Below are 27,257 nucleotides of genomic sequence, written 5' to 3'. Positions count from 1 at the left end.
CCCTCGGTCTTCCTTTCTAAAGACTAAACATACCAAGTTTTTTTTAACCTTTCCTCATAGGTGAGATTTATTAAGCCTTTTTTTCATTTTGGTTGCTCTCCTCTGGACTCTCTCCAGTTTGTCAACATCTTTCTTAAAGTGTCACCCAAAACTGGACACAGTACTGTGGCTGAGACCTCACCAGTGCAAAGTAGAGCAGGACCGTTACCTCCCATGTTTTACATATGATACTTCCATTAAAATACCCCAGAATTATATTAGCTTTTTTCACAGCTGCATCACGATGTTGACTCATATTCAATTTGCGACTACTCACTCTAACCCCTAGATACTTTTTGGCAGTACTACCACCTAGCCAGTTATTCCCCATTTTGTGGTTGTGCATTTGATTTTTTTTTTCCATCTTAAGTGCAGTACTTTGAACTTGTCTTTATTGAATTTCATCTTGTTGATTTCAGGCTGATCCCTCAATTTATCAAGATCATTTTGAATTCTAAGCCTTTCCTCCCAAGGGTTTTCAATCCCTCCCAGCTTGGTATCATCAGAAAATTGTAAAGCATACTCACCACTCCATTATCCAGGTCATTAATAAAAATATTGACTAGTACCAGATGTAGGTCAGTCCCCTCCAGGACCCCACTAATTCCCCCCAGCAAACCATTGATAACTATGCTGTATCTTTAAATCAGTGTTACACTCACCTTATAGTAATTTAAGCTATATCACATTTCTCTTGTTGGTTTATGAGAATATCATGTGGGATTGTGTCAAAAGCCTTTCACTAGTACTTCCTTTTTTTTTCTGAAACCACCTCAGGGCACTGAAGCCGATTTAGTTTAATTTCCTTTCATTGTATTCAGAATTTAGTTGTTTATAAAATAAGCAAGTAAAAAATAGAAAGATCAAGATTTTTTTTTTACTGCAGATATTCAAGTATATGGTTAAATTTTACTGCCTTCTCTAATTTAAGTCTTTGTGCTTTTTTTAAAAAAAAATCACTAAGTCACAAGCTTTTATTATACTTTTGAAGCAACATTTGACAGGCTTGACATTTATTATTATTGCACTTTGAATATTTTAAATTTTATTGTAAATTCTCTTGATTGGAACATTTAATTACTTAGCAACTGCCCTGAAACAAAATGTTAAAGGGAATAAAAATTTTGGCAACCTAAAAATTTACAAAAAGAGATGTTTACTAAAATTGCAATAAAGAGTAGCTTCTAGATTTTTAAATCTCAACAAAGGAAAACAAAAGGAGTAATGTAGGTGGGCAAAAGACATCAATGTTTATTTGAAAGATTTAAAAACTAAGCTTCTTCCTTTTCTCTAGATACCAAATTAAGGTTCCCCATATACTGAAATACATAATTGCTTCTCTTTTTCATTTGGTAACAAGAGTGTACAGAAATAGCATATTTAACATACACTTGGATTGTTACAAACACATCAGAAGCAGGAACCATACTAGTGAGTAGGGCCACTGGCTGATGGAGGTGGTAAAGGAGTACTCAAGGAAGAGTGCTATTGTGGAGAAGTTAAATGAATTCTTTGCATTGGTCTGCACTGCAGAGAATGTGAGGGAGATTCTCACACTTGAGCCATTCCTTTTAGGTGACAGATCTGAGGAACTGTTGCAGATTGAGGTGTCAATGGAGGAGGTTTTGGGACAAATGGATAAATTAAACACTAATAAGTCACTAGGACCAGATGGTTAACATCCAATAGTTCTGAAGCAACTCAACTATAAAATTGCAAAACTACTAACTGTGGTATGTAACCTATCATTTAAATCAGCCTCTGTACTAGATAACTGGCGGATAGCTAATGTGACACCAATTTTTAGAAAAGGCTCCAGAGGCTATCCTGGCAATTACAGGCAGGTACGCCTAACTTCAGTACCAGACCCAGCGGCTGAAACTATAGTAAAGAACAGAATTATCAGACACCTAGCTGAACACAATATGTTTGGGAAGAGTCAACACAGCTCAGAAAGCCTTTGATAAGGTCCCTCACCAAAGGCTCTTAAGCAAAGTAGACAGTCGTGGGATAAGAGGGAACATCCTCTCATGGATCAATAACTGGTTAAAAGGTAGGAATAAATGGTCAGTTTTCAGAATAGAGGTAAATAGCGGGGTCCCCCAAGGATCTGTACTGGAATCTGTGGTGTTCAACACATTCATAAATCATCTGGAAAAGGCGATGAACAGTGAGATGGCAAAGTTTGGAAACGATACCTAATTACTCAAGATACACCTCTACCTCGATATAACGTGACCCGATATAACACGAATTTGGATATAACGCAGTAAAGCAGTGCTCCCGGGGAGGAGGGGTGCGCACTCCGGTGGATCAAAGCAAGTTCGATATAACACAGTTTCACCTATAACGCGGTAAGATTTTTTGGCTCCCGAGGACAGCATTATATCGAGGTAGAGGTGTAGTTAGATCCAAAGCTAAGTGTAAAGGGCTTTCACAAAACTGGGTGACTGGGCAACAAAATGGCAGATTAAATTCAAAGTTGATATATGTAAAATAATGCACATTGGAAAATATCCCATCTCTACATACAAAATGATGCGGTCTAAATTAGCACTTACCACTCAAGAAAGAGATCTTGGAGGTATCATGGCTAGTTCTCTGAAAATATCTGCTTAATGTGCAGTGGTAGTCCAAAAAGCTAACAGACTGTTAGGAACCAATAGAAAAAGAACTGATAATAAAACAGAAAAGATCATAATGCCTCTATAAAAGTCCATGGTACACCCACACCTTGAATATTGCATCCAGTTATAGTTGCCCCATCTCAAAATAGACATTAGAATTGGAAAAGGTAGAGAAAAGGGTAGCAAAAATTATTAAAGGTATGGAACTGCTTCCATATGAGGAGAAATTAAAGACTGGGACTGTTCTGCTTAGAAAAGAGACGACTAAGGAGTAATATGATAGAAGTCTATAAAATCATGAATGGTGTGGAGAAAGTAAATAGGGGAACGTTATTTACCCCTTCACATAACACAAGCAGTAGGAATCACACAATAAATTTAATAGGCAGCAGGTTTAAAGCAAAAAAGGAAGTAGTTCTTTACAGAACACACAGTCAACCTGTGGAACTTATGACTAGGGAATGTAGTGAAGGCCAAAAGTATAAGTGGGTTCAAAAAAGAATTAGATAAGTTCATGGAGGATAGGTGCAGCAATGGCTACTAGCCAAGATGGTCAGGGATGGTACCCCGTGCTCTGGACGTCCCTAAACATCTGACTGCAAGAAGCTGGGACTGGGTCACTTGAATAAGTGTCCTGTTCTGTTTGATCCCTCTGAATCATCTGGCATCTGCCGCTGTCGGAAGACAGGGTATTGAGCTAGATGGAACATTGGTCTGACCAACATGGTCATTATTATGTTCTTATGTCTTGTTTTGTAAAAATAAATTAATGCTGATAAGATTTCTGTTTTGTAGCTTTCTTACAGAGCTCGGGAGATCTTCAGCAAGTTTTTGTGTAGCAAAGCTACAACCCCAGTTAATATTGATAGCCAGGCACAGTTGGCAGATGATATTCTCAGTGCTCCACATCCAGATATGTTCAAAGAACAGCAGCTTCAGGTAGCTACTAAATATTTAACTGCTTTTTATTAACATATGGAATTTACTTTTTCCTTTAATGTGTTATATATTTGTTTATGTATTTTTAAACATACAAACGTTTTCACTTGCTGCACATTTTGTCACATATAGGAAGAAAATAGATGATAGCAAATATAAAAACAGGCTATGTAATCTAGTAATTGTACCTTGTAATTCCCACACAGGAGTTTGCATGGGGGAATTTGCATAAGGGTGTGTGTGTGTTTGTGTGTGTGTGCGTGCGTGCATTTGTTGTATGAGACTACTAAATGTTAACACATCAAACAATCTGAAAATCTTAATTCAATTGAAATGTTACTTTAGCAATAAGGGATCGTTTAATGCTACTTGGATGCATTTCTGCCATTTTCAACACACATGGTTCATGAAAGTATTTGTCTTTAGGGACTTTTGCTCTTACTTTGATGAAATGGTCAAATAAGGGGCCTGTTAAAGCTCTTTGTCTCTGAAAAATCTCTAAAGGTCGATGCAATTTAAGTATGATAACCTTTAGAATTCAGAACAAAACAGTTATTGAACAATTGGGAATATTTTCTACAGAGTCTGCTGGTCTAATTTTCTTACTCTTCTGATGTGTTGCATTTGTGCTACTACATGCCTATTATAACAGTGGATAGGCCCTAGAAACAATTTTAAAACAGGAATTCTCAGGAACCTCGGCTATAACTTGACCAGCTAAAATTAAGCTAAAGGTGTTTCCCTGCATCTTAGTCCTAGCTCAGACAAAGCCTTACTTTGTATTCTTTCAGGGAATGTGGATTGGCAGATACTGTATCTTCCTCTAACTGGAAAGAGCCTAGCACATGTTGGGCACAACATTATAAATTACTAGCAACCTGTCAAATATGAAATTGAGACCTTTTAAAATGTGATTTCTGCTGTAACTTGTTGTATATTCCTCTGTGAATATACCTTTGGCATAGTAATAGATTATCCTGTCTTAAATGGAAACTATTTTCTGCAAAGGCTTTTTATTCCATACTTAAGCTGGCCCATCCAGGTTTGAAATAGTAAACATTTATTGTTGTGGTTTATTATTAATTATTTTGATTTTTTTCATGACCCAAATACTGGAGTTGAACACAAATGGAGGAGACCTTCTAGTGCATTGTTTCCTCAACCTTTTTGTGCTGGCGACCCCATTTGGAATAAATAAATAAATTAAAGTGTGACCTCCCTACTAGAAAATCTTGTGACCCCCCCACCTTAGGCTGCGGGCTTTGGGCTTCAGCTGCCCCGTGCGGCATGGGGCTTCAGCTGTCCTGTGCGGCTCGGGGCTGAAACATGTATATTAGCTTCCCGGGGTCCCCTGTGACGCAGGGCCCCAGGCAATTTCCCTGCTTCCGACCCCCTAATCCTGGCCCTGCTTGCGACCCGCATCCCACCCCAAACCTATTCCGTGACCCTCAGGTTCAGAAACACTGCTCTACTGGGTCATACTGTAATCCGTTCCCTTGTAATGTATATTCTTCACATTGCAGAGGATTGATTATATGACACACTCCTTTCTAATCCAAATGATCCTATGATTCCTGCTGCTCCAGAACAGAATCCAGGACAGGAGAAGATATTTGATGAAGCAACCTTTCCTAACTGGGATAAAGATAGTCTTAAAATATCTAGTTAGGTCTCTGCTTTTGTGTTTTAGTGGCCTAAGAACAGACATTTCAGGAGCCAAAGACAACATAGCCCATTTGAAGATATACTGTAGTACACATATTTCTAGCATAAAAATGACCTGAATTAAAAAAATATTGGTAGCCTATAGCCACTTCTAAGAATATAAATAATTACTCTGCATTCTGCTTCCTCTGGGGTTATAGAGTTTGTCATCTTAGCATTTTGCATATTTTTTTCCAAAAGGATTTTGTTTCTGACTGCCAGAATCTCCTTTCCTTGATTAGTGATTGTCACCGTGCCTCCGTGGGTCACAACTGAGAATACCAAATTCAGGACAAGGGCAGACATACCTCAAAACCGGTGGTTATTCTTCCATGAGCTATACCAGTCCGGCAACAAAAGTAAACTTCTGTCTCACCAAACTGGCTAACAAGAAGTCAGAAATGCAGCCTCCTTAGGTATTCCAGTCCTGGTTCGACACTAGACTTAAGTGGTTATTTAAAACCAATTTAATCAAACAAATGGGTTCTTCTGATCCCAAAGGACCAACCACAGAGCTTCTCTGCAGTAAACGGAAGCAGCCCTACAAGGAGCAGAGAGGTCTACTTAGGTTGTTTTAAAAAAAAAAAAAAAAAAAAAAAAAAGCTATATTTCTCTTATTCCTCTGTACATAAAAGTGATAACATCAACTGTGCTTTGCACATATAAACAAAATATGCTACAATTCAACCAAAGATGTTACATTTCCTTTTTCTGAAATATACCCCTGGAAGATACTTAAAGGCCTTGAAAATGCTATATCTGGACATGCAAGTAATTTCTTAGGTGATACTACTACATTCCTGACACACGGGGAACATAATCTGCTCTACTGTTTTACTCCTCATCCTCAGGATTAAAACTCATTAATGACTGCAGCTGTTTGAGTGCCATTTTCTCTAGGCGATGTACAACAGAGATTCTGAATTCTTGCATTGATGGGGTTAATAATGAGAATTCACTTTGCTCCAGTATCTGATTAGTCTAGTTATAGGCTTTCTGGAGGAACGGCTTCTAAAGCATACTGTTGGGTATAACGAGAGTAACGTTAAATTCAGGCAAGCTGGGGATGGAACACATGTTAGGGAAATAATAATGCAGGGCAAATGGTAATCAACTGAAGATAAAGTAGCTTAAACTCAAAGCACTGCATTAAGACTTCAGTGACTGTGCAGTAAAGCGAAGGGGTTGGCATGTTTTGAGCACACTCTCTCTCGCTCTCTGTTATCACTGCGACAAGGCTGCTTGTATGCCTGCTGGGAGATTAAAGGAAACTTGTTACAGAATATAAAGCAGAATTTAGCAGGGCATGGATAGCAATTTCCCCTTCTTCTTCGAGTGGTTGTTCATGTCAATTCCAATCAGGTGTGCTCACACGTGCACAGCAGCCAGAAAACTTTTCCCCTAGCAGCATCCGTTCGGTGGGCCTGGCCACCCCCTGGAGTCATGCCTTCATGGTGCTCAATATAGAGCCCTGCCGACCCACCACCCCCTCAGTTCCTTCTTACTGCCAGTGACGGCTAGCTGGAACAACCGGTTGCTCTTGCTTTGCAAGCGCGTTTGGGCAGTGTCCACTCTTAGTGTTTATAGTTAGTTCTCAGTAGTTTACTAGTGTTAATTTAGTATTAGTAGTTAGAACATAAATTTCCTTTTGGGGTCTACCACCCCACACCAACGCTTAACCCCAGCACCGGGGTATGTCCCAGTTCCCAGGGTTCAAACTCTGCAAGGACTGTGGAAAATTTATGCCTAAGAGTGACCCGCACTCTTCCTGTCTGCGGTGTCTCGGGGGGAGCCACCCGAAGGAGAGGTGCAGAATTTGCAAAGGATTTTGCCCTAGGACCTTAAAAGACTGGGAGCAAAAGCTCAAGATCCTTCTCGTGGAGGCTGCATTCCGGACACAATCTGACCTGGGGTCAGCAGAACCCACGCCCAGCACTTCCTCATAGCAGTGCGCCGGCACTGATGATGCGTGAGCCTTTTCCGAGAAAGGACTCCAAGGAGTCGCAGCACCGCCATGGCTCTGCCCATAGACAAACTTCTGTGAGGCACCGGTCTCAGTCCCTGGTGCCCCAGAAAAAGAAAAGGCCAGAGACGGGTTGCTTTCCCCCTTCTAAGTCCAAGGAGCCTGCAGCAGGGAGACTCGAACCGGGCCACATCACCTTGGCCCCTCTGCCTCTCAGGGTCTTGTTGACTCCTGCCCCCTTGGGGGTCCGGTTGAGTCCGAACCCTCACCACTCTCCGGACTGCCATGGCAGAGAGCTCCAGCTCCCCTCTACGTTTGAGGCGTTCAAGGTAACTCGGAACCTTATGCGCCTCACGGTGCCATCCTCCCCATAGAGGAGGGACAAGTCACTGGTGACAGCCTGTCCTCTGATCCCATCAAGGGGCAAGCCAGCGATGATGGCACGCCAATCTCCATCTCCAGCACACCTTTCCCCGGCATGGTCCACCCACGTGGGGGAACCGCACTGGTCCCCCCGTTCCCAGCACCACTCACTGGCACCACAGGGCACCGCTCCTCTGTGGTCCTCTTTCTCGGAGACCTCAGAGTCGGAGGCAGAATCCTACCACTCTGATAGGACCAGGAACAGAAGGTCCCAGCGTGACTGCCAGCCCTATCCGGCACCGTGGCCACCCCAGTGGAAACCCCCGACTTGATGGCCCTTCCCGACGACCTGGGCATATCATAAAGGCCAGGGACAAAACCAGGGCTTAAGGTCCAGATCTGCATTGGTAGCGTCTGCTTCCTTCCTTCCTCTGCAGGCATCGGTGGCACCAATGCCCCTCTCTTCACCTGCAGTGCTGACACCGCTGGCATCGGTGACCTCAACGCCACTGGTATCGGTGATCTTGGCACTGACAACATCGGCAACGACAATCTCAGTTCCGGCGACCCCGGCAGCACATGCTGCTGACGTGGCGGTGCAGCAATACGAGTTGCCACGTGTCCCCCCAGGCACTGAGGGGAGTGAGCAGGGCCCGTTTCCTCCTCATCCTCCCCAGATGAGACCATGGCAGGGACATTGACAGCCCCAGTCTTGGAAGACAACAGGGTCCTACAGCAGCTGCTGCGACAAGTGGCCCAGAACCTGGGGATCCAGGCAGAGGAGGAGAGGATGCTGACCCCGTGGTAGACATCCTTGCCCTCTCCGGGCCAACTGGCATTGCCCTGCCATTACTTAAGACCATCGCTGACACCATATAGACCTTGTGGCAGACTCCAGTCTGTTTTACCCCTACGGCCAAGAGAAATGAAAGGCAGTACTTTGTTTCCTCAAAAGGATATGAACACTTATATACCCACCCACTCCCCGATTCCCTAGTGGTTGATGCAGCTAATCAGCGTGAGCGCCAGGACTACCAGGGGCCATTCCCTAAAAATAGGGATGCTAAAAAAATAGACCTATTTGGGAGGAAGGTCTACTCCACTGGGGGGTTGCAGCTCTGCATATCGAACCAGCAGGCCATCGTGAGCAGATACTCGTATAACACCTGCGCCTGGATGGCCAAATTTGCAGAGCTGCGGCCGCAGGACTCCCATGCGGAATTCTCTGCACTGGTGGAGGAAGGGAAACTAATTGCACGAGCTTCCCTACAGGCGGTGTTGGATGGGGCAGATGCTGCCTCCCGTGCAATGGCCTCAGGGGTGGCAATGAGGAGGAGTTCCTGGTTGCAGGTCTCAGGTCTTCCTTGCGAGGTCCAACGGACCATTGAGGACCTCTCCTTTGAGGGTTCAGCCCTTTTTTCCAAGAAAACAGATAAAAGACTCCACAGTTTAAAAGACTTGAGGGCCACCCTTTGAGGGTGCAGTCGAGGATGGTGCCCCAGGACAAAAACTGGATCTACCCTGCCTTACCTTTTCGTCCCGACTATCCCCTTTCTACCATGCATGGTCCCGTATCAGTTCAGACCACTGGGTGTTCCACACGGTAGAGAGGAATTCTGTGCCCTCCCACCCTTGCACCACCATTCCCTGTCCCTCTTCAGATACCACTCTCATGAGCACCTCCTTATACGGGATATGCACTCGCTCATTTCGCTAGGGGCAGTGGAAGAGGTTCCTCAGGAGCAGAAGGGCAAGGGTTTCTATTCCCAATACTTCCTAATACCGAATGCCAAAGGTGGGCTTGGGCCCATCCTAGACCTCTGAGAACTCAACAAGTTCGTGCAGAAGCTCAAGTTCTGCATGGTCTCTTTGGCCTCCATCATCCATCCCTTCATTGGATCCAGGAGACTGGTATGTTGCCCTTGACTTGCCCTGAAGGACGCGTACTTTCACATAGCAATAATTCTGTCCCTCAGAAAATACCTTAGGTTTGTGGTGAACACCACCCACTACCAGTTCACAGTCCTCCCATTCGGCCTATCGGCGGCACCTCGAGTGTTCATTAAGTGCATGGCACTGATGGCTGCGTTCCTGCGCAGGTGGCAGGTACATGTGTTCTCGTACCTCGATTACTGGCTCATCAGGGGCCACTCCAGATCTCAAGTGGAGGCACAAGTCGACTTCATAAGAATGATGTTCGATGAACTGGGCCTCCTTCTGAATGAGGGGAAATCAACGCTGTCCCCAGTTCAGAGGATAGAGTTTATAGGGGCAGTATTGGATTCAACACAGGCCAGAGCATACCTCCCGGAAGCAAGGTTTTGGTCCCTCGGCGACATCATGCAAGGTCTCAGGCAGCTCCCCACCACTACAGCAAGGAATTGCCTGAAACTCCTGGAACACATGGTGGCTTGTACCTATAAAGTACAGCATGCCAGACTCAGACTTCGACCTCTTCAGTCATGGCTAGCGTTAGTGTATCAGCCAGTCCGGGACAGCTTGGACAAGATCGTAACCCTGCCTCGCCCGGTACTCTACTCCCTCCTGTGGTGGCTGTCTCTCTCACTAGTGACAGATGTGCCAGCCTTGGGCTGGGGAGCACATTTGGGAGACCTCAGGATACAAGGCCTCTGGTCTCAGGCGGAACTCGCTTTCCATATCAATGTCAGAATGCTGAGAGTGGTGCGCCTGGCATGCCAGACTTTGAGCCCACTTGACAGGGAGATGTGTATTAGTTATGACAGACAACATCACGGCAATGTTTTATATCAACAAACAGAGGGGTGCATGTTCCTCTCCCCTCATGCTGTGAGACTTCTGTGTAGAGCACTCGATACATATGCAAGCATCATACCTCCCTGGTGTACAGAACGTTACACGGCCATGAGTGGTCCCTTCGCCCGGATGTTGTGAATTCAGTCTTCCATCAGTGGGGTTTTCCCCAGATGGACCTGGTCGCCACGCAACACAACAGGAAGTGCCAGCAGTTTTGGTCCTTCCTGAATCACAGCCCAGGCTCCATTGCGAACATGTTCCTCCTCCCATGGGGAGGCCATCTCCTATATGCGTTTCCACCTATCCCTCTCATCCACAAGGTGCTCCTCAAGGTATGGAGGGAGCAAGCCTCGGTCATATTGATAGCTCCAGCCTGGCTCTGCCAGCACTGGTACACATTACTCCTGGAAATGTCCATGGAAGCCCCAGTCACCTTACCGTTCTTCCCGGACTTACTAACGCAGGATCATGGCCATCTCCAACACCCGAACCTCAAGTCGCTACACCTCATGGCATGGAAGCTCCATGGCTGAACCCGATGGCGGTCTCCTGCTCGGACCCGGTTAGACAGGTCCTCTTTGGCAGTAGGAAACCTTCCACGAGGGCCACCTACTTTGCCAAGTGGAAGAGATTTTCAATCTTGTTGGCGCAGCACCTTTGGTCCCTGACGCTCGCCTCTGTACCACTTATACTGGACTGTCTTCTCCATCTCAAGCAGCAGGGGCTGTCCGTGTCATCAATAAGGGTTCACTTGGCCGCCATCTCTGCCTTCCACCCAGGCGCAGAGAGCTGCTTGGTCTTTGCTAACCCTATGGTCAGCCATTTCCTTAAAGGTCTCGACAGGCTATACCCGTGTGTCCGACAGCCTGTCCAGGTTTGGGACCTTAATCTGGTCAGACTCATGGGTCCGTCCTTTGAACCTTTGGCAACATGTGACATGCTCCCTGCCCTATCTCTCATATAAGGTGGAGTTTCTGATAGCAATAACCTCAGCCAGGAGGGTGTCTGAGCTCAAGGCCCTAACATCAGAACCGCCTTACACTGTGTTCTATAAGGACAAGGTTCAGCTCAGGCCTCCAAAAGTTGTCTCCCGGTTTCACATCAGTCAGGACATCTTCCTCCCAGTATTCTATCCTAAGCCACACTTGAGTGACAGGGAGCTTCACTCATTGGATGTCCACAGAGCACTAGCCTTCTATATCGAGAGAATGAAGCCGTTACAAAAGTCCGTCCAGTTATTCGTGGCAGTGGCGGACAGAATGAAAGGTCTTCCTGTCTCTTCTCAATGGCTTTCATCATGGATCACATCCTGCATCCGTGAGTGCTACAACCTGGCAGGTGTACCTGCTCCCCTGATCACTGTGCCTGCACCAGGGCTCAGGCCTCTTCAACGGCGTTCCTGGCACAAGTTTCCACCCAGGAAATCTGCAGAGCAGCAACGTGGTTCTCCATACACACTTTCACTACGTAATCACCCAGCAGGCCAGAGACCATGTGGCCTTTGGAAGAGCAGTGCTCCAATCAGTGGACGACTCCGACTCCATTTCCTGAACTTGGGGCTTGTGAGTCAGCTGGTTGGAATTGACATGAACAACCACGCAAAGAAGAAAAAACGATTACTCACTTTCTCGTAACTGTTCTTTGAGATGTGTGGTTCATGTCCATTCCAGTACACACCCTCCTATCCCTCTTTCGGAGTAGCCCACAAGAAGGAACTGAAGGGGTGGTGGGTCAGCAGGGCTCTATATTGAGTTCCATGAAGGCACAACTCCAGGGGGCGCCCAGGCCAACCTGACTGATGCTGGTAGGGTCAAAGTTTTCCAGCTGCCATGCACACACGCACGTGTACGCACACCTGATTGGAATGGACATGAACAACACATCTCGAAGAACAACAGTTACGAGAAGATTTCTTCTGGCAGCCAGATTCCTGTGTCTATGAGGAACCTCGATAAACTTTGTTTTTCAGTCTGAAGGCTAAGTTAAGTTTAATGTGTTAGAATATTTTGAGAATGCTGTAGTAAACGCTATCAAAGTATTTCGGTCAAAAATTTTATTTACCTTAAAATTCTTGTGATTTATTGAGGAATATAATCCATATCCATTTTATTTAATTTAAAATGGCACGTACTGACTGCAACTTTTCAAGAAACAGCTATGTCAGGTGTAGTAAGATTTTTTTTCTTAGTTTCTGCAGGCTATGCTTTTATTTATCCTTGATAATCTAACCGCAGCAATACAGCTGGGAGACCATGAGGCTCAGGCATTGTAATATCCTATTACAATGACTTCCAGCAATGCCTATCTATAGCTTGCAGGGTTTTGGCAGCATGCAGCAGCACTTCTCTTCTCTGGGGTAGTAGGCTATACCTCTCTAGCACCTCCCTTGGGAAGAAGGTTAGTGCTGCTTCTGTCTCTGACAGTCTGGGGAGAGCACTCCGGCTGTGCTGTTCAGGGAGTCTTACCCCTTTGGTGGAGGGTTGGGGGGGGAATTAAAGTAGCCCAAACAAAACAAAAAAGGTCAGTATACTTTCACAGTTCACAAAAACCAGAGTCCTAGGCTTTTGGGAAGCCAAAAACAAAAAACAAAAAAAGAGAAGAGAAGTATTAGACCTTCTCCTTTCTGAGAGGGCTTGGGTAGCTTAGGCTTCCAAGCTGTTTTCCTGGTCAGCAACCCCTGCTTTTAGAGGTCAGGGTGTCCTCCATTACAATCCTGCTCCTTCCGAATGCCACAGTGCATGCACTGTCCAGGTATGGCATCCTCCCTTTTAAGGACCCACCCATCTCCAGATATGATAAACTGCAGAGGTGGGGATTGAGGTTGATTTTTGTCTAGAGGAGCTCTTTAACTCCTTTCGGAGCGGGGTATGGATCTGCCACTACATCTGGGTTCAGCAACAATCAGTCCTGGTAATCCCACCCTGAATTCTCTGCACTGAGTATTTTCTTGAGCCTTGTCCTAAGTACTTGTGCTCTCTGACATTGCCTGCCTTTTAAGAATTTCACCATTGTACCTGAGGCCAGCAATTGATTGCATTTTCACCAGGTTGAGGGAATCATTCACCTTTGCCAACTATTTTATCGAGATCTCTTTCCAATTTTAAGAAACACTTGCATTTTTTCTTTTTCCAAAGTGTTATCAGGGTGGATTGATTTTAAACCAGAGTCATGTAAATCACCAATTCGATTCATGATTTAAATCAGTAAACAGGAAACCTTGATTTAAATAATTGATTTTAGGAATGTTGTGCATTTGTACTTTTTAGTTATTTTCCTAAAGAAAGGTTGACAACATTAGTTTGTAACCATTAAAACATGTTTAGTTGCAACTAAATAGTTTTTATACTAAATTTGGTGCTGCTTTTTACAAATTTGGAAGATAGACTATATCTATACACATTTGTTAAATCAGTTATATAGCTTAACTTACATTTATTCACATTCTTCATTTTTACATTTCACTATGTTAGAAAATGATGAATAATGCATTTTTTATTTACTAGATGGTTAATTTTTTACTTGTGTTTTGTGTCAAGCTCCAGTTAGATGGGAATGTGAATGCAATTAAAATGCAAAAAAAAAAATCATTGTAAAGTTATTTTAATTAGTTAAATAAAATTACCTTTAATTTTGCTAGATAAATAAGAAAAAAGTTTATTAGAAGTTTATCAAAACATGTTTTCCATTTAAAGCTGATTTATTCAACAAAGGAAGTATTATCTGCAGTTAGTGAATTGAACTGATTTTTTTCCTGTCAACACGTACTTCAATATTTTAGAACTAGTAGATCTCATCCTCTCACACCTAATTTTTATTCAGAGATTAGAAGAGAAAAACAAACTTTCCTGCTTTTTCAAATTCCTATTGGGTTTTAACTTTGAATGAACTGTCATTGAACAGAACTAGTTAAATAAACTGACATGAAGAAAATATTCTCTGCACCTGCAGAAAAGATTATTGCTCTCAAAAACTGGTTTATCGCTTCAACAAACTGTGGTTTCAGGTGCTTTGCCAGTGGCTTCCACCAATCGGTGATTCAGCTTTCTTTAGAACTTTGGCAGTAAATATATACTGCTTAATTTTTTTTAAATTATATAAATGATTTTAATATATTAAAGTTTAGGCTTTATAGGTTGTCATAATTTCAAATTTAATTTTAAAATAGAATTTTAAAAATAAACGTCTTTAATTTACTTAAAAAATCAGATTTAATTAAATTTTTATATCTTAAAAAAATTATTCTTCTTTGAGTGCTTGTTCTTATTGATTCCATTCTAGGTATGCGCATGCCCACGTGCGTGGCTATCGGAGATTTTCCCCCTAGCGGTATATCTAGGGTCAACTATAGCACCCTCAGCCGGCACGCTGCTGGATCTTTCGGTAGCCGCCCCACTGCAGCTACCCTCTGGCCAGACCTGCTGTCCCAGACCCACGGCAGTCTTCTGCACCCAAACCTGGTGGTGTTTCACTTGACAGCATGGCTATGGCATTGCTGAATGAGGAGGAATGCTCAGCCAATGTCCATCAGATCTTGTTGGGTAGCAGAAAGCCCTCCACCAGAGCGACCTACCTGGCCAAGTGGAAGAGGTTCATGTGCTGGACCTCTGACCGGGGTATCCGGGCTGAGCAGGCTTCGCTGCAGGCGATCCTGGACTATCTTCTGCACCTCATGCTCCACTCGACTAGGGCTCAGGCTTCATCGGCAGCCTTCCTGGCCCAAGAATATCTGCTGGGCTGCTACCTGGTCATCTATCCACACATTTACGTCTCATTAAGCGCTTACCCAGCAAGCCTGAGACAATGCTGGCTTTGGTAGGGCAGTGTTGCAAGCCACACGACCGTGAACTCAGAGCCCACCTTCAATGATACTGCTTGCGAGTCACCTAGAATGTAATCGACATGAACAAGCACTCGAAGAAGAAAAAACAGTTACCTCCTTTCATAACTGTTGTTCTTCAAGATGTGTTGCTCATGTCCATTCCATTACCCATCCTCCTGCCCCTGTGTCAGAGTTTCTGTCAAGAAGGAAGTGAGAGGGCGTAGGGCTGGTGATGCCAAATATACTGACACGTGAGCGCAGCACTCCAGAGGACGCCATAGCTGACCCTACGGATACCGCTAAGGCAAAAATCTCCAACGGCCACGCATGTAGGCGCATGCACACCTAGAATGGAATGGACATGAGCAATACATCTTGAAGAACAATTACGAAAGGTAGGTAACCATTTTTTTTATCTACACTGGTTTTCATTTTTGACCATTCTTGGACCTTTTGAAAAAAATAAAGCCTTATGCTAAGAGACTAAGATTCAGTTCTATTTCATTTGAAATTGGTGCACAACTCCCACTGACTTCAACAAAAGCATGCCTGATGTGTGTCTTCACATTAATGCTCTGAGTTTTAAGAACATAATATTTGAAAAATAGGCCTGCATTCTTCATATGAGATTTAATCTTGTATAACCCTTATCCCACTGCATTTACATTTCAGATTTTTAATCTGATGAAGTTTGATAGCTATACTCGCTTTCTGAAATCCCCGCTTTACCAAGAATGCATTCTGGCTGAAGTAGAAGGTCGCCCTCTTCCTGATCCACAGCGTGTTCCCGGCAGCCCCACATCTAAACATAGTATCAACTCAGAGCAGTCCCATATCTCAACACCAAAAAAGGTGACTTTTGATTAAATTGTTACTTTTCTGAAAACTAAGTTCTTATCCATAGCTGAACTTCTCCGACCCCCCAAATTTGTTGGAAGATCAACAAGAATGTGTAGAAACTAATGAGTGTTCATATTTACTAGTGCTGACAAAGTATCTAATTGCCAAGTCTTAATGTACAAATTGTTTTGTTTGTCGATAGGTTTTTATCCATTCTAATAGAAGTTACTAACTCCCTTTTTAATATAATTTTATTTATGTATTGCCTAAATAAACACATTTTGTTCTACAGCTAATGAAATGAGGTAATTATACTTTATGCACCAATTCAGAAGTTGATTTTGATTGAAGTCCATAATTGTTAGGAAACTAAATTCTGGTATTTTCAACTGCAGGTAGCCAGTTAAAATTCAGCCAGGGTTAGTAGTGAATGCTAGGACAATTATGGGGTGCTTTCAATGACCTAGGTGGCGTGAGTTGGTAATTTCAGTCAATGGTAGGGTTACCATATTTAAAAAATAAAAAAAGAGGACACTCCACGGGGCCCTGGCCCCGCCCCTTTCCCACCCCGCTCCCGCCCCAACTCCACCCCTTCCCCGCCCCAACTCCGCCCATTCCCCAACGTCCCCGCCCTAACTCCCCCTCCTCCCTCCCAGCCACGCGAAAAGGGCTGCCCAAGTGCTACCGGCTTCACGGTTTGCCGGGCAGCCCCCAGACCCTGCGCCCCCGGCCGGCGCTTCCCCAGCACAGCTGGGGCCCGGGAGGGGAAGCACCCAGCCGGGGGCGCAGGGTCTGGAGGCTTAAAAAAAATATTCTTCTTTGAGTGCTTGTTCTTATTGATTCCATTCTAGGTATGCGCATGCCCACGTGCGTGGCTATCGGAGATTTTCCCCCTAGCGGTATATCTAGGGTCAACTATAGCACCCTCAGCCGGCATGCTGCTGGATCTTTCGGTAGCCACCCCACTGCAGCTACCCTCTGGCCAGACCTGCTGTCCCAGACCCAGCTGGAGCCCGGGAAGGGAAGTGCCTGGCCGGCGGCTCGGGGTCCGGAGGCAGGGGGGGCTGCCCGAAGCCGGTAGCGCTGGCTCGGGCAGCTTGGCTCTTAAACAGAGCCAAAGTCTGAGACGGGAGGAGCAGAGCAGAGCAGCCGCGGGAGGGGAAGTGCCCGGCCGGCATTTTCCCGGACATGTTCGGCTTTTCGACAATTCTCCCCGGACGGGGGTTTGATTGCCAAAAAGCCGGACATGTCCGGGAAAAACCGGACGTATGGTAACCCTAGTCAATGGACAATTGGACAATTGCCTACATCACAAAACCCACCACTGCTACTGTCTCAAAATATCCTTGCTATCCATCCAGTAGAGAGGTCAAAGGTTAAATAAGGTTGGAAAATGAACTTCCCTCTCATCCTTAGAATTTATCCCTTTACTACAATAGTATCCAGCTTCTGATCCTTAAGGATGACTGTGTTAAGAAAACTTGTATCTGATGATATATATAAATTGAAAACTACCTATGAGCCACGTTCTGAGATTTTTAAACTGAAATGATTGAATCAGTCCTGTTACTACAGGGCCGAAGTAGGGGACACTGAGCAGCAATTCTCTACAGTTGATAATCAGGACATCACCGGGTTGGCCACCTGGTGCATTGAAGGGGAGAGAGGAGGGAGCTTTGGCTGCTCCATTGTCTGTTCCCCTGACAGGTTGTGGGAGCCCTAAGGAGTGCATGATAAGCACGTCTCTACCTGAGCATCAGAGAGCAGGTAGCAAAAGACATCCTCCTCCACCACACAACCCTAGAGAGGTGAAGGGGAGGAGAAGTTGATAACCAAAATCCAATTACAGCTTCCTGATTCTCTGCTCCGACACAGGTTGGAGAATATTCTAGGAGATGCTCTAACTTGCACCAACTGACAAAGGTCTCCAAAGGCAGCATGCTAGCAGGATAGCCAACATGCTCCACCCACTCCTCCCTATGCCCGTCACATCCTTCTGCACCAGGAGTTTTGGGATGATACATATAAGAGTTGACTACGCTAGGTCTCTTGCCTGTTTGGGATTCCCTTATACCTGAGGAATCCCCAGCTGGAGACTTGTAGGTGGTTTCTGCTCTCTTTGTACTGCCTGAGCAGAGAAGCAGAGAATTTGTCCCTAAACCTTGACTGTTGCCCTGGGATTTTTGAAATAATATATTTGACCTTCAAAGTGAAAAGGTTATTGCTGTAGAATATGATTTATGCATGTTGGTTAGGGAAATGTCGGAAGTTTGCTTTTCTGATGCAACTATTCCATGGAAAAAGAGAGGACTTAAATTAATCTGGTATCTTTCAGAAGAAATAATTCACACCTGCATCCCACATGAAGTAATAATAATAATGAATTAATAATAAAAAGTCTTACCTGGAAAGCCAGAATTCCTGGCAGTGACTGGTGTGTGGGCTGGCAACTGATGAATTTACTCTTTGAATATCCTGGCCTGTTTTCAGCCAAATCCTTCATGTTGTTTAAACACTTTTTATTATAAAATTTGTCTAGATAAATTAAAAAAAAACCATAGTCTTTGGAAGCTTTAAAATTTTTTTTAATACTTTCATAGGAATCAGAACTTTGCTCATTCTTATTTCCACAATCATTGATCACCATTTTAAAATTTGAGAGTTTTATCTTTGCAACTAGATAACTTTACCACAGTATTCATTATTTAGTTGTAAAGGTAATTTTTAACTTTTTTTTATTGTCAGCCACTGTATTTTTGGGACATCCCCTATTTTATGGATAGAGGTTTTTTTTCTTTTAAATTCAGCATTTTAAAGAATATTTTAATGTGAAAAAGATAAATACTCATTAAAAGAAAAATTAGGCATAACATTATTAAAAATATATCTACGTTAATACTTTTAATCGACTATTATTTGTTATACATAAGTAGATGTTAGTTAAGAAAGACATTATCAGATACCTGTATTTAATTTTAGTTTATATTTCAAGCCTAGGTAGATTGCTGTACAGTATATGAAATTCTATATTTTTTTAAAAACCAAGTAAATGGAAATCCAATAACCCTTTTAAATCATTAGTTCTCTAGCTGTAGTCCGTAGACTGCCAGTAGTCTGTGGAGAGCTGATTAGTCACATTATGCTGGTATTTCTTTTTGTTTCCAGCTGCGTCACTGTCCCAATATTACTTTTCCATATAAACCGTTTTTGTTGTTATTTGATTACCAGTCGCAGGGGAACTGGCGTACATAATAATGAGAAGGCAAAAAGATAATCAACCAGACCCTCACTCTATAATATAGTCCACTTTTAGGAGATTTTGAGAATCCATGCTTTAGACAATATGTTTGCAAGAGTGCTCCAGCTAATATTTTATCTGTGTTTTGATGATAGTTAATTGGAAAATCAAAGTCAGGAAGGTCCTTAAATGAAGAATCTGGAGAGGAAGATGCTGAGAAGAAAAAAAAAGGGACATTTTTCTCCTGGTCAAGAAGTAAGAGTGTGGGGAGATCGCAGAAAAAAAAGGAAAATGATGACTACCAAAATGGTGAGTTTTCAAGTCCTACTTTGTTGCAAGATTGCTTCAGCAATAGACAGAATTGCTCCCATTGTTAACACTCAGCAAGGAATCTACACCTCATTACTACACATGACCTGGAGCAGATTTTTAATGATCTGCTGAGCTGTGACAGAGGGAAGTGGTCATGTCCTGCGCCACAATAGCCAGGAACAGTCATGGAACTAGGTGGAGGTCTGTAGACAAAAGTCTGGGGAATGAGAAATTGGTAGCATTAAAGGCTTTCTACTTTGATATTCTGGACCAATGTGATTTCCCTCAGCTGTTTAAACATGCCTTCACCAATTTCCAAGAGGGTTTTTTTCTGTCCACCTAGCTGCACTCTCACTGCAAGTTGACTCTCAGCCTCTCTTACATTCATATCCTACCTTGGCCTTCATGGGGGAGTCAAACAGCTATATATGGAAATAAAGCCATAGGTGGCTATGCCCAAGTTCATTGAATCAGAGTGATGAGTGCTTTGTTGTAGAAACCTAGTTTACAGATAGGGAAATTACTTCTCTCTACAAAAAAACAAAACAAAAAAATCCCTTAAGGAGGCATAGAGGAACAATTTAGGGAGGGAGAATGAATTCCACAGGCGCAGAATGTTACTAAAATACAATCTAATTGGCAGAGATTGGGTTGTGTAGCCTGTTCATTCAACTGCTAGTCAGTCAGTAGCTTTTGTTGAGAAAATTGTAGATCTTGTATGAGGCAACATTAAACTATTTTTAGATAAATGAGGTCTGGGCTAATTGCACTGTGTTTGAAGTAATTTCTATTAGTGAGAATATTTGCATCTCTGTAGTTCACTGAAATGAAAGAGCACCACATTTTGGCAACTGCAGAGGCTTGCACAAAGCAATTAACAGGCAAACAGTTTAAAAAAATTGCAAAAACAAAACTACAAATTCTGAAATCCACTGCAGCAGTCAGCTACTCTAAGACATTGTGTTTATTGTTGTCTCTTCTTCCCCACCATCTGCCTACCATGGTTCTTGAAAAAGCCTTGTGAGCTGTACAGTTGATGTTGGGGGGCCATGTACGTGAATGAGGGCTGCAGAATCAGATACTAAGGTTATAGACCTAAACTTTAAGAAGTGACAAGGGATTGAGTTCTCAATTTTTGGGTGTCCAACTTGAGACACCTTAAAAGAGCCTGATTTTCAGGGATCTGGTACTCACCTTGAAGGTATTGTAAATTGGTAGTCACTTTTTAAAATGTAAGCAATCACCTCCAAGAACAGGAACCGTGTCTTTTCATCTGCTTGCAAAAAGCCATGAACACCTGTAGTGTTATATAAGCAATAAATAATTACATTTAAAAGATGTTTAAATGTTCAGCATGTGAAGCTAGTACAAGGATTTGGAATTTTTCTTTCCCAGATCGGAAAATGAATATTCTAGTCAGATGACTTGAGGTTTTGAAGCATCTTTAATGAATAGTAAAACCAAGTATTTTTACTTATCACTCTACTTTTCCCACTTTCAGATTCTATGCATACCAATGGACTATTTTGCAGACGTGAATCACAAGGCTCCATGTCATCAGCTGCAAGTCTTGAACTGGTAAGGGCCAGCTCCTTAGAATCAAATAGTATGAGGAATGAAAAAAAAGGGGAGTGATTGTTACCTAGGAATTAAATAGGATATCTCCATTAATTTATTTTATCTCCTAGAACTGGAAGGGACTCTGAAGGTCATCGAGTCCAGCCCCCTGCCTTCACTAGAAGGACCAAGTACTGATTTTGCCCCAGATTCCCTAAGTGGCCCCCTCAAGGGCTGAACTCACAACCCTGGGTTTAGCAGGCCAATGCTCAAACCACTGAGCTATCCCTCCCCGAATCAATAATAGCCCAATTTTTCTGCAATAGTATAAATAAATAAAATGTCTATATGTCTTTGTATGTAAATTTCATATTCTTTTTAGACTGAACTTTTAAAAATTTTTTATAGCTATACTCTTTTGTGAAATAATAAGGGTCTGGTTGTTTAAACAGGTTGTCAGATGAATAGTTAAATTTTTTAAAGAACACTGTTATAGTGCTATTTGTGATCCTAAATGATCTTGCTTATAATGTAAAGATAAATATCTCTTTTATGTATTTTATATACCTGTTTTTTAAAATTGTCCTGCCATCTCCAAGCTATCCTGTCTCCTAGCTACCCCAACTTTCCTGTTTCTTTGGACATTATAATAAAAGTTAGCACTTTTATAGGGTCTTTCAAACCAAGGACACTAAAGCCCTCTACAAACTGACCCACCTTGCCTCCCAGCTACTGCAGCTCTTAAGCTCTGCTATGAACAATTGCCTGTTGAATTGCTCTTTGGGTCCTCTTCCTCTTCACTATATATGAGTTTGAACTCATTTCCTTGATGCCCCAAAGCTGCATATCCCTCCTCTCTCTTCTCCTGGTCACTATAGGTTGACTCTGCTCCCAGTGTTTGAGGGATAAAAGAGTGAAGCATTCCCCAGCAGCATTTGCAACTAAAACATTGCAACACATGGTCATATGTGGAGAAACAAGAAGTGAAGACACAGTAGTTATAAACAATGTAGTTCCATCTTCACAGTCCAAGCTGAATGAAATGCACAAAGTAAACAATATCATTGATGAAAAGTAAACTTAAAATTTAATATCACCCTAGATTTCAAGTGAATTTTAACAAAGCGTATAAAAGAATATAATTTTAAAATATCCCTTTTTATCCTGACAGTATCCCTTTGACTTACAAATTTGATTCTAAGAATCATACAGATTCTTGTTGATATATGTGATGCTAGTGGGTAAACAGAGAAGTAAACCTTGCAGAGCCATATTTGTAGCATCCATTTAAATTGAGTGTTTATTAAATACTTCAAAATATTACCTTGTAAAAACAATGTAATGGAGTTGTCTCTTTTGATACTTTATGTGTACTAGGATGATTTTTCTGTGGCTATAATTAGGGCCTTACAAAATTCACAGCCGTGAAAAATGCATCATGAACTGTGAAATCTGGTTTTCCTCATGAAATCTGGCTACTGTAGGAAGGTTGCGGTATTGACATCCTTATTTCTGTACTGTGTTCAGACTGGGTGGCCAGAGAGCTGTGGCTTCTGGCCAGGCACACAGCTCTGAAGGCAGCACCACCAACAGCAGCGCAGAAGCGAGAGTCGCATGGTATGAGAGAGGGTCATCACTTTTGGGGGGGAGCACTGCCAGCCTTATAGGTGGGCGACTGCCCATGGCGCCCTGGTCACGGGGGGCACTGGACCCGGGGTTGGGCTGGGGCACCCCAGCTGGGGGCTCCTACTGTGCACTGGGCTCTAGCTGCTAGTCCCAGCCAGGCTAGGGAGGGACAGGACTTTCTCTTCCCACTCCCAGGGCCAGGTCAGACCCACCTCTGGGATCTTCCCCCGGCTGCAGGAAGCTCCATGGCTGCTGGCTGGGAGCCAGCTCTGAAGGCAGCCCTGCTGCCAGCAGCAGTGCAGAAGTAAAGATGGCAATATCGTGACCCCCTACAATAGCCTTGCGACTGCCCCCACGACCTCTGTTTGGGTCAGTACCCCCACAGTTACAACACCGTGAAATTTCAGATTTAAATATCTAAAGCCGTGAAATGTAAGATTTTTAAAGTCCTCTGACCATGCAATTTACCAAATTGAACAGTGAATGTGGTAGGGCAGTTCCCAGCAGTTCCTCCCCCAGGGGTTGCAGGGGGATGCTGGCCACTTCTGGGAGCAGCGCGTAGCCAGGGCAGGTAGGGAGCCTGCCTTAGCCCCACTTTGCCTCTGGAGGGGAAGGAGTTGATCTGCAGGGCCCGCAGACCCCTGGGCGTATGCTCGGGGACGCCCAGGGGTCCGCCGACCCCAGTTTGAGAAATGCTGCTCTAGTGGAAACTTCAGGGAAGGCAGTGTGGTACTGCCTCCTGCTTTCCCCCTGGTCCGAATTCTCCCTCCGGGGGTGGCTGCACTTAAAGTATGTTTAGATTTGTGAAGTTTGGTCTGTGGTAGTGTCTTTGTCTTAAATTGAAATAGTTCTAAAAAAATTACCTGGTAATAGAAAGATTTTGAAGGAAGGGTAAACCTCAAACATGGTTAAAAGTGTGTTCCCTTGCTTTATTTGATTTGTTGGACTGTAATATTGTGTGTTTGTTCTTAACTTTCATTTTTGTTTCTGACAAGTCTGATGCCTCTCGGTTATCTGCATCTGTACCTGATAAAGAGAAATCCTCAAAATACTGCTGTATAAACCTTCCAGATGGCTCGTCTTGTAAAATGGTTGTTAAATCAGGATTCTCAGTCAAAGAGATGTTATCTGGGCTCTGTGAGAAACATGGCATTAACATAGCTGCAGTAGACCTTTTTTTAGTTGGAGGAGACAAGGTATTGTATGTTCCTATACTTTTTTTTAAAAATTCAGACTTCCTAGTCAGTTTACTAATGTGGGATTATTGATTATTTAGGGGAATACTCTACCTCTTTGTATTCAGACTTCACATTGACGATAAGGGGATTTGTGTGTGTTGCTCAATGGAAAAATATTAGTGAGATCATTACTGGAATATTGTGTCCATTTCTGATACTACATTTTAAAAAGGATATTGAAAAATTGGAAAAGGGTTCAGGAGAGAGCTACAAGAAGATTTGAGGTCTGGAAAACATGCCTTAGAGGGAAGAGATTAAGAACTTCAGTCTGTTTAGTGTGTCTGAGAGAAGTTTAAGCAGTGACTTGATAACAGCCTACAGTATCTACATGGAGAAGAAATTTTTGATAGACAGCTCTTTAATCTGACAGAAAAAGGCATAACAAGATCCAGTGATTGAAAGCTGAAGCTAGACAAATTCAGATCAGAAATAAGGTGTATTTTTTTAACAGTGAGGGTATTTAACCATTGGAACAATTTATGAAGCGAGGGGATGGATTCTCTATCATTTGAAGTCTTTTTAAACCTGAACTGGATATCTTTGTAAAAGATGCTATGGTTCAAAAAAGTTATGGGCTTGATGCAGATTTTGTCTTGTGTTATGCAAGAGATCAGACTAATGATCCTAATTTACTTGTCTTCCTTGTAAAATAATCTTTTTTTTTTTTAATCTTTCTGCCAACATTATTTTGTCGTATTTTCTGATGTATCATTCTGTTTGTTCACCCCCTTATGTTTAAATGCCCAGGCCTTGTATGAGATGCTGAGAACTCTCAATACCCATTGACTTTAATGGGAGTAGGGAATTGCTAAGCGCCTCACAGGATTGGCCCCTACATCTTTTGGAACTATCCAGAGAAAAAGAGAATCATGTTGCTTGCTGTAAATTAATACAATAATAGCCATACACACAAAGCTTAATAATTGTTCTGTCTCTCTTCCTTGGCTAATTTTAAAATTGCTTTTTTTGTTTTGCACAGCTGTTACATATTGTTAAATGATATATAACAAGTGACATGTTCCCAATTTAACATATTTTCTCTTCTTTTGTTCCAACCATATGCTCTATAGCCACTTGTATTGCATCAAGACAGTAGCATCTTGGATTCTCGGGATCTACGTTTAGAGAAACGTACTTTATTTCGGTAAGAGAAAAATATTATCTTTTTGTGATATTTTACACTCCAGCTAATGTAAATGGGCCAGAATGCATTCTGAGTTATGTCTGTGGAATAAAATAAAAATGAGTGTAACACAGAATAATATTTGGTATGCTGTGTCTGTTTCCCTGTCTGTAAAATGGGAATGTCAGGCTGCCTAGAGTGCCCATGAACATGTGTGCCAACCTCAGGGCAGACTATTACAAACCACAGAACAAACCCCAAACTGGTTCTGAGTTCTATACTTAGATTTCACCAACCACGTATTAAGTGTGAACTCCTCAAGCACTATAACAGCTTTAACATGGAGTCAAAGATAGTCCCTTATGATACTTTAGTCTATCTTGCCACCCAGGCAAATTTGCCTTTGTGATAGATGGTCTCTTACACCAAAAACCACAACAATATTCAGATTACTCCCAGTCCCAAAGGACTAGTCACCTACCCCAGGTCAATTGTACCTCAGATCTCACACCAAAGACAATGTTTATAGTCAATCCTATAATAAACTGTCTAAAGATTTATGAGTTACAGTAATAATAATATATGGAGATATACCTATCTCATAGAAGTGGAAGGGACCCTGAAAGGTCATTGAGTCCAGTCCCCTGCCTTCACTAGCAGGACCGAGTACTGATTTTGCCCCAGATCCCTAAGTGCTCCCCTCAAGGATTGAACTCACAACCCTGGGTTTAGTAAGCCAATGCTCAAACCGCTGAGCTATCCCTTCCCCCAGTCTAAGGTTATGTCTACACTGTGTAGCTTACAGCTGTGCCACTAAAGACTTGCCGCTGTAAGGCACACAGTGTAGCCACTCTTTGTCGGCAGGAGAGAGCTGTCCTGTCAACATAATAAAACCACCACCAACAAGGGGCGGTAGCTTTGTTGGCGGGAGACACTGTCCACACCGGTGCTTTTTGTCGTTAAAACTTTTGCTGGTCAGGGGTGGGTTTTTTTTCAAACCCTTGACTGAGAAAAGTTTTAACGACAAAAGTGCAGTGTAGACATAGCCTTAGATTCCAAAACATAATAGAAGTTGCTGTAATGTGCAAGCTGTATATGTCCTTTAGGGCTAACCCAAGCTAAACAGCTGGGGATCGCTTGCTTATGCTTAGAAATATTGCCCTCTCCCTGAAATCCAAGTAGCACAGGGATAACAATTTCTTCTTGACAGGGATTTTTATTCCCTTTCCCCAGAACTCAAGTGGATGGGATGAGCATTTGTGCACGTCTCCTCCACATAGGTGTTGGGGGAGCAATCAACAAACACTTGTCCCCTGATGTTCCACAATGGCTTGTCTGGTGTCTATGGACCAAAGGGTTGGAGAGGAGATGATACCTCTTGTGGTAAACTAGTATTTCACACTTGGTAATGCTTCTTTCCTGACTGTGGGGGTTTACAGTTTTAGAGCAAACACTTTTATAGGTACAGAGCTTACGCTTAAATATTACCTTATAACATAGGATGCAGGTATTATAAATGAGATTAATGCAAGCAGCAATTTACAAGCATTTCATAAAGTCCAAAAACTAAATACATCTCTATATTGTGGTGGATGCTGTCAATTTCCATGGCCAATAGCACCGGTCCAGAGCTATGCCCTATAATAGGGATAGGAAGCGCCTTGATCTTTTCGGTAGAAAGGCGTATTCCTCGGCCACCTTATAGTTCCATATTGCCAACTATCAGGCACTCACGTCCAAATACGGTTACATAAATTACAATAAATGTAATGATTTTATTGAAAAGCTGCCAGAGGTACATCGGGAATCCTTCAAAGCCATCATCCAGGAAGGGCAATTAGTAGCAAAAACATCACTGCAATCGGCCCTCGACACCACCGACATGGCAGCTAGGGCAGTCTCCACAGCAGTGGTGATGTGACAGGCATCATGGCGCCCCTTGTCGCGATTCCCGAAAGAGGTGCAGTCCATGGTGGAAGATCTTCCCTTTGAGGACATGAAGGTCTTTGCCAAAAAGACCAACGCCTTCCTTTATGCCCTGAAGGATCTCAGGGCTACTTTCGGGTCGCTGGGTATCTATACACCAGGGCAAAA

At 43.0% G+C, this 27,257-nt stretch overlaps 1 protein-coding gene across 12 annotated transcripts in view; it reads left to right on the top strand.

Annotated features, from left to right (window-relative positions):
- Positions 1–27,257, top strand: part of RGS12 (regulator of G protein signaling 12) — a 174,837-nt gene that overhangs the window by 115,504 nt on the left and 32,076 nt on the right. For 11 of the 12 annotated variants that reach the window (XM_065598272.1, XM_065598271.1, XM_065598278.1 and 8 more), the window contains 6 exons: positions 3,462–3,605; positions 15,902–16,081; positions 19,463–19,616; positions 21,121–21,197; positions 23,798–23,998; positions 25,111–25,184. In XM_065598272.1, the coding sequence (XP_065454344.1) occupies positions 3,462–3,605; positions 15,902–16,081; positions 19,463–19,616; positions 21,121–21,197; positions 23,798–23,998; positions 25,111–25,184 (830 nt within the window). Of the gene's footprint in view, positions 1–1,109; positions 2,394–3,461; positions 3,606–15,901; positions 16,082–19,462; positions 19,617–21,120; positions 21,198–23,797; positions 23,999–25,110; positions 25,185–27,257 lie in introns of those variants that run through there. The other variant, XM_065598281.1, reaches the window with a different exon arrangement.

The sequence above is a fragment of the Chrysemys picta genome, chromosome 5 (genome assembly GCF_011386835.1).
Source record: "Chrysemys picta bellii isolate R12L10 chromosome 5, ASM1138683v2, whole genome shotgun sequence".
Classification (NCBI taxonomy): domain Eukaryota; kingdom Metazoa; phylum Chordata; order Testudines; family Emydidae; genus Chrysemys; species Chrysemys picta.
The sequence above is the reverse complement of the archived record's forward strand: the minus strand, read 5'-3'. Positions and strand labels throughout refer to the sequence as shown.